Source organism: Manis javanica, chromosome 5 (genome assembly GCF_040802235.1).
Source record: "Manis javanica isolate MJ-LG chromosome 5, MJ_LKY, whole genome shotgun sequence".
Classification (NCBI taxonomy): domain Eukaryota; kingdom Metazoa; phylum Chordata; class Mammalia; order Pholidota; family Manidae; genus Manis; species Manis javanica.
Genome location: NC_133160.1, coordinates 140717709 through 140730818, shown reverse-complemented (window position 1 = coordinate 140730818; position 13110 = coordinate 140717709). Strand labels below are relative to the sequence as shown.

At 34.8% G+C, this 13110-nt stretch overlaps 1 protein-coding gene across 3 annotated transcripts in view; it reads left to right on the top strand.

The window, feature by feature from the left end:
• NSUN7 (NOP2/Sun RNA methyltransferase family member 7) overlaps positions 1–13110 on the top strand; it is a 52724-nt gene that overhangs the window by 23485 nt on the left and 16129 nt on the right. Inside the window, exons 5-8 of one of the 3 annotated variants that reach the window (XM_037002509.2) lie at positions 5116–5268; positions 5625–5808; positions 6972–7182; positions 12552–12695. In XM_037002509.2, coding sequence (XP_036858404.1) covers positions 5116–5268; positions 5625–5808; positions 6972–7182; positions 12552–12695 — 692 coding nt within the window. The remainder of the gene's footprint in view (positions 1–5115; positions 5269–5624; positions 5809–6971; positions 7183–12551; positions 12696–13110) is intronic. The other 2 variants (XM_073237717.1, XM_037002510.2) reach the window with 2 other exon arrangements.

The following is a 13110-nucleotide window of genomic DNA, read 5'->3' as shown; positions in this document are numbered from 1 at the left end:
GACTACATCAAACTAAAAACCTTCTGTACAGCAAAAGACACCATCAGTAGAACAAAAAGGCATCCTACAGTATGGGAGAAAATATTTGTAAATGATAAATCTGATAAGGGGTTAACATCCAAAATATATAAAGAACTCACATACCTCAACACACAAAAGGCAAATAACCCAATTAAAAAATGGATGGAGGATCTGAACAGACAATTCTCCAAAGAAGAAATTCAGATGGCCAACAGGCACATAAAAAGGTGCTGCACATTGCTAATCATCAGGGAAATGCAAATTTAAACCACAATAAGATATCACCTCACACCAGTAAGGGTGGCCAACATCCAAAAGACAACAACAAATGTTGGTGAGGATGTGGAGAAATGGGAACCCTCCTACACTGCTGGTGGGAATGTAAATTAGTTCAACCACTGTGGAAATCAATATGGAGACTCCTCAAAACACTAAAATCAGAAATACCATTTGACCCAGGAATTCCACTCCTAGGAATTTACCCAAAGAAAACAAGATCACAGATTTGAAAAGACATATGCACCCCTATGTTCATCACTGTACTAGTTCATCACTGCACAATAGCCAAGATATGGAAGCAACCTAAATGCCCATCAGTAGATGAATGGATACAGAGGTGGTACACATACACAATGGAATATTATTCAGCCATAAGAAGAAAACAAATCCTATCATTTGCAACAACATGGATGGAGTTAGAGGATATTATGCTCAGTGAAATAAGCCAGGTGGAGAAAGACAACAAAGCAAAACTAAGGGAACAAAACAGTAGGAGGGTTCCCCTTTCTCCACATCCTCCACAGACTCCAAGGACTAGCAGTTACCAAAGGGAAGGGGGTGGAGAGGGATGGAGAAGGTGATTGGGTGGTGTTATGATTAGCACACATACTATGGGGGGGGGCATGGGGAAGGCAGTATAGCACAGAGAAGACAAGTAGTAACTCTATAGCATCTTACTACACTGATAGACAGTGACTGCAGTGGGGTATTTGGGGGGGACTTGATAATATGGGTGTATATAGTAACCACATGTTGCTCAGGTGAAAGCTTCACAAGATTTTATATCAATGATACCTTAATAAGAAAAAGAATGAAATCTTGATATTTTCAAGATTTGGATGGATAGACCTAGAGGGTATTATGCTAAGGGAAATAAATAAGACAGAGGAGAGCAAATACCGTATCATTTCACTTATATATGGGATCTAAAAAATAGAAATAGGATCATAGTGATAGGAAGCTATTGGGTATCAGAAGGGGGTGGGTTGGGAGGTGGGAAAAATAAGTAAAGGAGATTAAGAGGTACAAACTTTCAGTATCAAATAATTAATTCATGGGGATGTAATGTACAGTATAGGGAATATAGTCCATAATATTGTAATAACTTTTTATGGTGACAGATGGCACCTAGGCTTATCTTGGGGATCATTTCATAATGTATGAAAGGATTGAGTCACTAGGGTACCTGAAACTAACAGGATATTGTATGTCAATAATACTTCAGTTAAAAAATAAGTAAGGTGAGGGGAAATGGTCTATTAGTTAGGACTCTTTTCTGGCAACTGACAGGATCCCAACTCAAACTAGGTTAGGGAAAAGGGAGATTTTATTATAAGGGATCTTGTGGAAGAATTGAACATTGGGATGGCAGGAAGGGCAGTGATGTGCCCTTGCTTCTACTAAATTCTATGACTCAAATTATTATCACAACTCTCTTCAACTCTAGTCTCTGCTTCTCTGTGTGCTTGCCTTCATTTTTTTATCTTCCTTTGTTCCCAGAATGGGCAGCTTGGCTACTGACAGATCAGGAGCTTTACATCTTAGAGTGCCAAACACTAGAAAGACTGGCTTGACTCTCTTGCTGCATCTAAAGAAAAATCCGTTGACGCTGGCTTGGGTCAAATATCCACCCACTACCAATCAGCTGTGGCCATGGAGACAGAGTCAGTTAGGGACACTTCCCAGGAAAATTACATGAATGGAGGGAAGAGAGGAACATTTTTCAGAAGAGGGGGAGTTTCGATTCCCAGAAGGGAAGCTGTGCTTAGAATACGAAGCTGTAGGTTTCTACTATAAAGGGAAACACTGGAAATATTTTTCCCATTATTTATAGGTATAAAGTTTCTTGGGACATACTATATTATGATTTGATATTGTATATAATATTAGCTTATTTCATTGAGGCCTGGGGTGTTGTTATCTTCCTTTAGAGACATACTTTGCTAGAAGAAGGCAGCAGCTAGATCAGGGGTATGGACAAGCCTGGGTGACCTAGTCTAATCAGGGACTGAAATGACTGCAACCTGGGCTTCCGTACTCATGAATGGCAGGTGTTCCTTTTTGCTCTGTTCCTGGGGTGGTCTTCTGGTGACCAAATCCAAAGCCTGGGCACTTTATCAGAGCCCCCCTGCCATAAACTTGGCATGCCCCAAATTTCCATTTCTGTTCCTCTTGCCCCATGAGCCATTGTAAGCTCTGCATATCTCTCAGCTCCTCAGGCACATATCTCAGAATTGGCAGATAACTTTCTTATATGATGCTTCTTCTATTGGAAGCACTGGACAGTGTGCTTCTCATACCCCTACCTTACTCCTGGCTAGCTCTACGCCTACCCTTATGGTTTAGCTTAGTTCCTGGAAAACCCTCCTTGACTCCACAGCAGCACCTCTTGCCTGTTCCACCATGGCATCCTGCCTTCCCTTGTCATTAGTACTTAGGATATTTTAAAATAATTGCTTTGTCTCCTCTGACCAGACTCTACTCTTCATGATGTCTGGAATGGCATCTTTCTCTAGCACCTCTTTATTTCTGGAACCTAAAACAGTGCCTAGAATATAGTAAGAATGCAAATATTTGTTCATGAATTAATCGATATTTCTCTACCCTTAAATGTCCTTCCATTTCTTGCAGAAAAAATTCCCACTTCCTCTGCATGGTATATAAGATTTTCTATGCTTGAGCCCTGGATCTTCCACCACCCCGCACTCTGTAAATACACCTCTCACCTAACATCTCCTCATGTTTACGGTGCTCTGCCCTGTGGTGTCTTTGCTCACATTGTGGTGTGGGAAACTCATGCTGTCTGTGTGTCCTTTTGGTGGTTTGGAAATCCTTGCTCCTCCTTTAGTAGTTCAGGTTTCTCCTCCTCTTACAAGTACCTTTGGGCTGATTTTTATTCTTCTGACACATTAATTTTCTTCATCTATGTCTCTTACAACTTTCATCATGTTATGCTATAATTATTTGTTTATATGTCTATTTTACCCCCAAATTATAAGTTACATAAGGGTAGAAACTGTTTTTCAATCTTCATAGCCCAGATCTGATCACAGTACTTGGTTAGCAGTAGTAAAAGAATAAGTATATTAATTATCATTTCTGAAATGACTTGGCTTTAAATACTTTTTAAAAATATCCTTGCAACAATTTGTAAGTTAGGTACTAATTCTTAATTCCTAGAGCTTAAAGAAGCTAAATAACTTATCTAACATAATATGTCTGGTTATCCTAATAGCATTTGGATTTGGTGTTGGTCTTCAACCTGATATTTATATTTATATTAAAAAATCTTTATAACTGTATATATACTTTAAATTACTTTTTTTGATTCGGTTATATTGAAAATCACAGTCTGATATGTTTTCTTTCTGGAAATTTGAAAAATTATTTTTCTCTGTACTCCCTCATGTACACAACACATATTTTTCTAGTCTTCACATCTCTAATCTTCATACTTAATGATTGAATTATTCACTCAATAACATTTATTATGGTAAATTTGAGCACCTCTTTATTTCTGGAACCTAAAACAGTGCCTAGAATATAGTAAGAATGCAAATATTTGTATGCAAATACAAATGCAACTACATAGGTATGTGGAAGGAAAGTTGAATGAAAAACAGTCTGTACTCAGGAATATTTTCACAGAGTATAATACAGAATAATTCATCCCTTTAAATTAATTTATTATTTTATGAGCATTGATATATTAAGTAATCACTTACAGCAAAGTTTCCCTTGCTGTAGTTCTATGACATTAGGATATAGCACTATATAAATCTAGTTTTATTGTAGCCCTAGAAGGCTTAAAGTTTAATAACCCCTTCCTCTACTCCCCAAGTGCCCCTATCTATGTTCTCTCTTTCCCTGTCTCTTTTTCTTCCTCTCCCTCTCAGGCATGTACACATATTCACAAGTAAACACATTGTTAGGTGAAAGGTTTTCATTGTATTGAGTAGATAAGAAGCTTAATCTTACTAAGCTTTTTGCAGCTACACACATTCTGATTGTACTTGACTCTGGTAGCATCTCTTCCCCATTTCTCAGTTATCCTTGAGGTTTATTATTTAATTAGATACCTACTGTGAAGACGCTGTAAGTATGGATCAAGAGTAAGCCCTGTATTCTCATGTAGTAAACATTTGGGTTTTGAGATCAAGAAAAACCACTGAGTCTTCCTGGTGATGCTAACCAGTGCTTTGTTATATGTAACTTTAAGGCATGGGATAATCAGAACTGGGAAGGACTTGATACAGATTCATGAAAGTTCCTTCATCTTGTCAAGACTACACTGTTGTCATTTATGATAATAATAACTAGTCTATAATCAGTGCCTGCTATGTTCCAGGCACTATGCCAAGTATTTTACCCACATGGTTGGTAATCACCACATTAATAGCAAGGTAAGTTAACCACATTTTACAGTAGAAAACAGAAGCTCAGAAAAGAGATTTAGTAACATACCTGAGGTCAACATAGCTAGCAAGTGACAGAATCTGAATTTAACTTTGAATTTGTCTGACTAAACCTACACCTCTTTCACTATATAAAATTTGTCTCTCAACCAGCAATTGATATAAATATCTGTGGAGATGCACCACTATACAGGGTCAGAAAAAACTGAAAAAAGGAGTAGGATTTTTGGATTTCTATTTTCAAATGTGAATTTTTCCTTTAGATTTCAAAATTTTTAAATAGAATTATAGAAAGATTTGTTAAAATTCTCTATTTAATCTATTAATATTTCTTATGGAAAATTGATGATAGTCTTGTCTTTAGTGCAATAGTCACCAAGAACGGGTTTTCTGTCTCCAGTTTTAAGACAAAATTGGCTGCGGCATTGGCAAGATGTCGAATCAAACACAATGTCCTTTCAATTTACCACATTCTTCCAGAAACAGTTAGGAATCAGGAACTAAGGGCCTCCACTTTGCCACTTTATGCTTGGATAAATACTTGTAAAATCAGGTAAGTTTTGATCAAATTCTTTATTCTTGTTTCAAGTAACTAGCCTTTCACAATAATGTAGTAAGAAAGACTACATTTTTAATGGTGGGGTGGGGAAGATACCTAGGGGAGTGATTGGGGAATCATAGTTTAATTCAGGATCTTATCACCAAATTACCAAAGGTAATTACATAAATATGTTAACTTTTCTGTCTCTAATAATCTTTCAACTTATTGTTGACTAAAATTATAAGTTCCATTAGATGCAATATATGCATGAAATTTTTATTTATTTTAGGAAAAAGAAGACGTTAGTGTTAAATACATTTTTTAGTGTATTATATTTGTAATTACAATGTAATGTTGTATATTTACAGCCCTGAAGAAGTTTATCATAGTTTGAAGAAAAAATGCTATAGTAAAGTCAAATCTGTGCTGCATACTGATGATAAAGTCTTTGCTGTGGACCAGCATTGCTATGATGTCTTAATTTTTCCATCTCATCTTAAAAGTGATCTTTTAAATACAGATCTTTTCAAAGATTACAAACTTATATTTCAGGTAAACTCATTTATTTTCATTTGCTTCTCAATATTCCTACTTATTCAAAGAATCCCTCCACTTAAAAGTAAAACCTAACAAACTGATTTTATTTTTTATAGATATTCAAGGAGGTTTCTAAGGCCCAATTTTCACCTGAAATAAAATTAATCCCCCTACAGTCAGTGTTAATATTATACTTCGGCATTGTCCTTTGAAGTTGTAAAGAACATGGTCTCCTTCTCAAGGAATGTGTTCCCCTTCCCAGACACCATAGATGGGAAGACTTATATTGCTGGCAACTGAAAGGCTTTATTTTTCTCCCCCAAGGGAGGATTCAAAAGTACAATGATACCTTTTCTTCTTTCCATTTCTGGGGAAGATGCTAGTGCCATCCTGTATGTAAAAATGCAATGTGTGATACTTTTTCATTATCTCTTTAATATAGTCTTACAGCTTGGATTTGTAAGTGGTGTATAGTGGCTATTAGTGCAGGAAGAGAATATGAGATGTAATGTGGTTTCAATAGAATGAAAAATAAAAGGTCCAAAAAATTAGGTTAAATTAGTTTTTATGTCCTTAGATTCCAATTCTTGCCTCAGATTCACCTTGGTGTTCTAAGGTTTATCCCTTCACTGCACCCGTATTCGTGGGCAGAATCTCTTGCCCTGATTTTGTAGTGACATCCTATTAAGCATTGAGATCAACTGCAGAAACCCATCTGTGTAACCCCTTTTATAAACTTCTCCACCATCTTACTTGTAATCCCTGTGAACTAGTAGCAGTTTAGGTGATAAGATAACAGGGTAGAAAGAATGACAGTAGCAGATGAATGGATTTTCAGGAAGGGGTAAGAATGGGAGATAAGGCAGGACATCACTAATCTATTAAATCTGTTAAAAATTTTCTTTTTTGGGGGGGTTTTGGCATTGTCTTAACACTACATAAAAGTTAAGTGATAACGGTCATAATTTAAGCTGAACAAAGTTAGGGTCTTTGTTTTAAATCAGTTATTTTTGTCAACTTTGTATTTTAACTTATATTGTATTTTTAACTTATATATAAACTCAAATGGATTAGGTATCTATTCAAGATTCCTACTAAGTACTTTCTTTCATTTAAGGCAAAAAGAAGTCAGTTCATGCTTCTAGTAAAGAAATTCTAATCATACCATTATCTCATAGGACAAATCTCGAAGTCTTGCTGTCCATACTGTAAAGGCCTTATTAAATATGGATGATGATATCTTAATGGTCAATTCAGGCTCATGGTATACAGTTGCACACATGTCAATCTTAACAGATAATAATACCTCAAAAGTATTTGTGTGTGGAGTGCAATCACAAGCTAAGGATACTGACCTGAAGGACCTTTCTACAAATATGGGATGTAAAAGTATGTACAAATATTTATTTGTTGGTTGATTAATGTTCTACAAAATTTAGAAATGTTAAAAATGTTTGAATTTATTATTTTTTTATATGTATAAACTCTGTATGTAAACTATATGCTTAAACTCCTCACTAATACATACTATATCAAGCTGTTCTTGTTGCCTAATATTGGTTAAACAACTGCAGTTTAAATTAATGAATATATTGTTTGACATTTAGCTGCTGTATAATTTGAAACAATAATTGGTTAAAATAACCAAAAATAATTGTTTAAAGTCAAGGTAGTAGAAATTATCATCCTTTAGTAAGTAACACCATCACAGGAGTGCTTGTGGGACAAAAATAATATCTAGGATTAGCAGCTAAGTCCCTTAGACTTCTTATTAAGAACATTTTTTTTGATTCATGCTGTGACTACAGATATCATTTTATTATAGGTTCAGTGGGGCTGAAAAACTAAGCAAAAATTTTGACAGATTTGCAGGGCTAAGGAGACTAAAAGTAGAATTCAGGACTTGAACAGGAGAGGTAGACTGGTAAATAAATACCCAGTATTTCACTTAGAGCACAGAAGGAGCCTACCCTGGAGAGTGATCAGTCCTCCAGTGAATTAAAGCCCAATTCCCAGTTGGATGAAGGTGCTCTGGGATTGCTGGTACCCAGGCTTAGGTCCTACCAGAGGCAAAAGTAAATTCTTTCTGGAAGAAGAGAGCATCATCCTAGGTTTCATATTATCTCATAAATTTTTTCAAATGAAATGTCTGGTACTCAGTTAAGAAGAAAGAGAGAGAGACAAACACGAAGAAAAGAGAAAACTGAAATAGAAAAATACTGCAATAGAAGTAAACCCACAGAGGGCCCAGATACTGGAGATATCAAATGTGGATTTTAAAATAACTATGATTAATACACTGAAGAGACTGAATGCCAAGTTGTAGAATTTCCGCAGAGCCCTGGAAACTATAACAAAGAATCAACAGAACATTCTAGAACTGAAAAATATAATTAGTGAAATTAAGAATTAAGCATTCCAACCCATTCAATGAAGAAAGAATAGTTCAAACTTTCAACAAGTAGTGCTGGCACAATGGGATAGCCACTTGCAAAAGAATGAAGTTGGACCTCTATTTCAAACTATACAAAAATGAACTCAAACTGGATCAAAGAGCTAATTATAAGAGGTAAAAGTGTAAAATTCTTAGAAGAAAAAACAGAGGTGCAACTTTCTGACCTTGGATTTGGCAATGTTTGTTAAGATATAACAGCAAAGGCACAGTAACAAAAGAAAAAACAGATAAATTGGACTTGATCCAGATTAAAATGTCTTGTTTTTCAAAGATCACTATCAAGAACATGAAAAGACAACCCACAAAATGGGAGAAAATATTTACAAATCATATATCTGATAAGAAATTTATATCTGGAATGTATAAACAACTCACTAATGAAACGGCAAATACTACAATTAAAAAGTGGGTAGAGGTTCTGAATTTAATCCACCTCATCAAGAAAAAGAGATCATAAATAATTCAGTTATCAGCAGTAAAGAAATATCACTACAGATACTAGAAACACTTTGAACATAACAAAAGGATACTATGAGCAATTTTATGCCAACAAATTTGAACATTTAGACAACATGGACTTATTTCTGGATCAACACAACTTACCAAAACTGATACAAGAAGAACAGAGAAAATCTGAATACTCTTATATCTATTAAGATCCTAAAAGTCATGAGTATTAATGTCTATTGAATTCATAATTTAAAATCTTTCCCACCTACAAAGCAAAAAACTTAAAAATCTTCAGTCCTTTAAGGAAGAAATAATATTCTTTCAGAGAATAGAAAAATAGGGACTACTTCACAGTTTGTTTTATAACTTTAATATAAAAAAAACCTTAAACAGAAACAAACATTAAAGGAGGGAAAACCAATGCCACTCAACAGCATTGTGGTAAAAAATAAACATCAGCAAACTGAAAATTTTTATAAATAAGATATTAGCAAATTGAATTTAGTAATATATGAGAAAAATACTGCATTATAAATAAGCTGGGTTTCTTCTAGGAATGCAAAGTTGGTTTAACTCTTAAAAATCAATTTATGTAATCACATTATAGAAGGAGAAAAATCATATCATCCAACAGATTTAGAAAATAAATTTGATAAAATTTAGCATTCAGTCATGATATACATATGCAGCAAACATCATACTTGAGGAATTTTTAAAGCATTCCTTCTAATCTCAGGAATTAGATAAACATGCCTGCCATCACCACTTGTAATCAACACTGTACTAGGAGTTATAGGCAACACAGTAAGGAAAGAAAAGAATAAGCATATAAAGATTGGAAAGGAAGAAATAAAACTATTTATTTATAGGTAACATGGTTTTGTATGTGGAAAATCGAAAAAAATCCATAACTAAACTATAGATTTCACATATGCCTTTTGTTAGATACAAGGTGAGTGTACAAATTCAATTTCTGTATACCAATAACAAAAACTTGAAAATGAAGCAGATACCTTTATAACAGTACCAAAAAACCATAAAAAATTTAAGAGCACATCTAATAAAAGATGTGTAAGACCTCATAAAACCATGGAATATTATTGAAAGAAAGATCTAAGTAAATGGAAAATAGGTCATGTTCATGAATTGAAAAACTAAATTAGAAAGGTGAACTTTCTCGCCAAGTTGATTCAGTTCAATCCACATGACACTACAGGGTATTGAGGAAGAGATGTGCTCTTCATAAATGGTGCTAAGAAAAAATAAAAAATTAAACTGACTCCTACTTGACAGGATCTATACAAATCTAGAGTCTCCTAGACTTTATTATAGGAGAAGCACTTCATGACTGGGGTCAGTAAAGATTTCCTAAACAGGACACATAAAGCAGTGACCATTCAAAAAAAAGATCAATAAATTGTATTACAGTAAATTTTTAAAAATGTAAAACTGCATTAAGAGTAACGGCAGACTGTAGAAAGTGAGCATATAAACTGGTGAAGAGTTTTTATCACAGTTGACAAAGAATTCTTACAAATTAACAGTAAAAAAGACAGACAACCCAAAGGGAAAATGTGCAAGAAATATGACCACGCATTTCACAAAAGAGGATATCCAAGTGTCAAAAAACTTACATAAAAGTACCCAACTCCATTAGTAATCAGGGAAATACAATTAAAACTCACACAACACCTCACCACCACACAGCCACAGACGAATTAAAATAAAAAAGACGGGTAGTACCATGTTCCGGCAAGGTGAGGAGCCCTGGGAATGCTCCAACACAGCTGGTGGGGGCTGTGACTTTGTACCGCCACGTTGGAAGGCTAGCGTTAATCACTAAAACTGGATTTGATCCTGGGATCCAGTATTTTACTTCCAGGTTTATTACCCCTTGAACTTTAGTCTGGATAGCAAGAGAGGAGAGGAACCACTGGGTAACCAAGCAGTAGGGGAAGGGAAGTTTCTCCTTTTAGAAGTATTCTGGCTAATAAATGAAAAAGGATGCAGAATTAGAATATGACTGCTTTGCAACCCCTTTGCTGGGAAGAGAGGGCAACCTAATGTATGAATACGACATCACTTGTGAAGTAATTTTGCTCCCTCCTTGCTATCCCCCCACCAAAAAATGAAAGAAAAAGAAAAAAGAGAACCTGAATCTACTTAAGTTCTTAAAGATCCAACTTCTAATTTCTAGGAAGCACAGAAGACAGGAACGCGTCAATTACATTCTAGGGAAGCAATTAGCAAAATCCACACCATGGAAAACCCTAGTACTATAAAAAACTATGTTTCATTCAGAAATAAATGGTAAGAAAATATGGAAAGGGAACCTATCAGTAAAAAGAACTTTAAAATAAATTATTAACTAATTGGAATGTATGTACCCTATCTAAATCCTGGTTCAAATAAACTAAAATTTTTTTGACATGTGAGACTTTTTATAGTACTAGGGTTTTCCATGGTGTGGATTTTGCTAATTCCTTCCCTAGAATGTAATTGACGCGTTCCTGTCTTCTGTGCTTCCTAGAAATTAGAAGTTGGATCTTTAAGAACTTAAGTAGATTCAGGTTCTCTTTTTTCTTTTTCTTTCATTTTTTGGTGGGGGGATAGCAAGGAGGGAGCAAAATTACTTCACAAGTGATGTCGTATTCATACATTAGGTTGCCTTCTCTTCCCAGCAAAGGGGTTGCAAAGCATGTTGGGAAATTTAAGACATGATTGGATGCTATTATTATTCAATGATAATAAGGAATTGATTTTAAAATTTTTGTGCAGTTATATTTTTAAAGGAGTTCTTGTTTTTTAGAGAAACATGGTGAAATATTTGGATTCAAAATAATATGGGGGTAGAAGTGGGTACATATAGATGAAACAATTGGATGTGAATGATACATTATTAAATCTACATGATGGCTACTAGAAGATTTATTATCATTTCTGTTTTTGTATATGTTTGAACTTTTCCAATGCAAAGTTAAAAATAGGGGAAAAAGGGAAAAGGGCCAGTGATATTAAAAAATAAAAAGAATTTCAAGACAGGGTAAGGAGAGGAAAAAAAATGAACAGACAAGAGAAAGGGGGTGGGTGAGGAAATTTCTGGAGTGACTCCTCAGCAGGTGAGGGGAACGGGAGCCACTGCAGAAGTGGAGAGGTGGCCTTAAGATACAAGCACAGATTATTATAACCTGAGGGAGGGCAGACTCTCATAAACTATATTACAAGGTCCCCAAGGGATCTTAGACTGCCTCGTAAATGCTACTGATACCCATTTATTTTTTCCAAGGAAGACAGAATATAAAAGGGAATAAAAACGGGGAAAGGAAAATAACCAATACTGAGTATTTCCTGTATGTATAGGCACCATGCTAAATTTAACTGATTTATCTCAGCCTTCAGCACAATTAGAGGAGGTAGGCATTATTATCTCATTTTCTGAATAAGGAAATACGGAGGATTAGAGAGATTAACCTACACAACAAGTAAACAGTGAAGTTGGGAGTCCAAGTTGGGTATTGCTGCCTCCAGAGCCCATTTCTCTCCATTAGATTAACAGTGTTTTAATGGAATCTGAAGTTCAGAATGGAAAACTTATATTTTATATACAAGATGTTTAAACTTCAAAACTGTTCTCTCAGGTGAAGAAGAAAACACCCTATTAAATGAGAATTCATGTTATTAACTTTGGGAAGTTATCAGAGAAGAATAGGCCTCCTTTCTGCCTACATTAAGATGGCTACTGGTGGGTTGAGGATTTAAAAATAAAGAAAGATAAATAGATATAATTACATACTGCATTAAGATTTTTATTCAATAGTTTCACATTAATTTTTCTGTATTTTTTTTCTCCAAGATATTGAAATACTCCATGAGCCATTTCTTGATATTGACTCAAAGGATCATAGATTACAGAAAGTTAAGGTCATCCTGGTGTTACCTCGCTGCTCAGGACTGGGTGTTAGTAATCCAGTAGAATTTATCTTAAATGAGCATGGAGGTACTTGTTTTAATTTTTAATTTATAAATTATTGAAGTTTGTTGATAATAATTTTAAAAATAAAATCATTTAAAATCATTAAGATGGCATAGCAAAGATATCTGATTAATAAAGAGCTACCATGTAAAAAAGCACTTGTTACATGTAAGTACTTTATATCCGTTACATCACTTAATCCTTATACCGGTCCTGTGAGATATGAGCAAGGGGGATATCCAAAGTGTTTAATTACTGGAATGAGGTAGGCAATCAGAACAGATGCTGATCAGTATGCTATTCTGGTATATACCAGAGCTCAAGATAGACACGTTAAAATTTATCAGCATTTTATAGATAAAATAAATTGAGACTCAGAAAGATGAACTCATTTTTATAAGGTCACACAACTAGTAAGTAACAGAGCTTGGATTCTCTG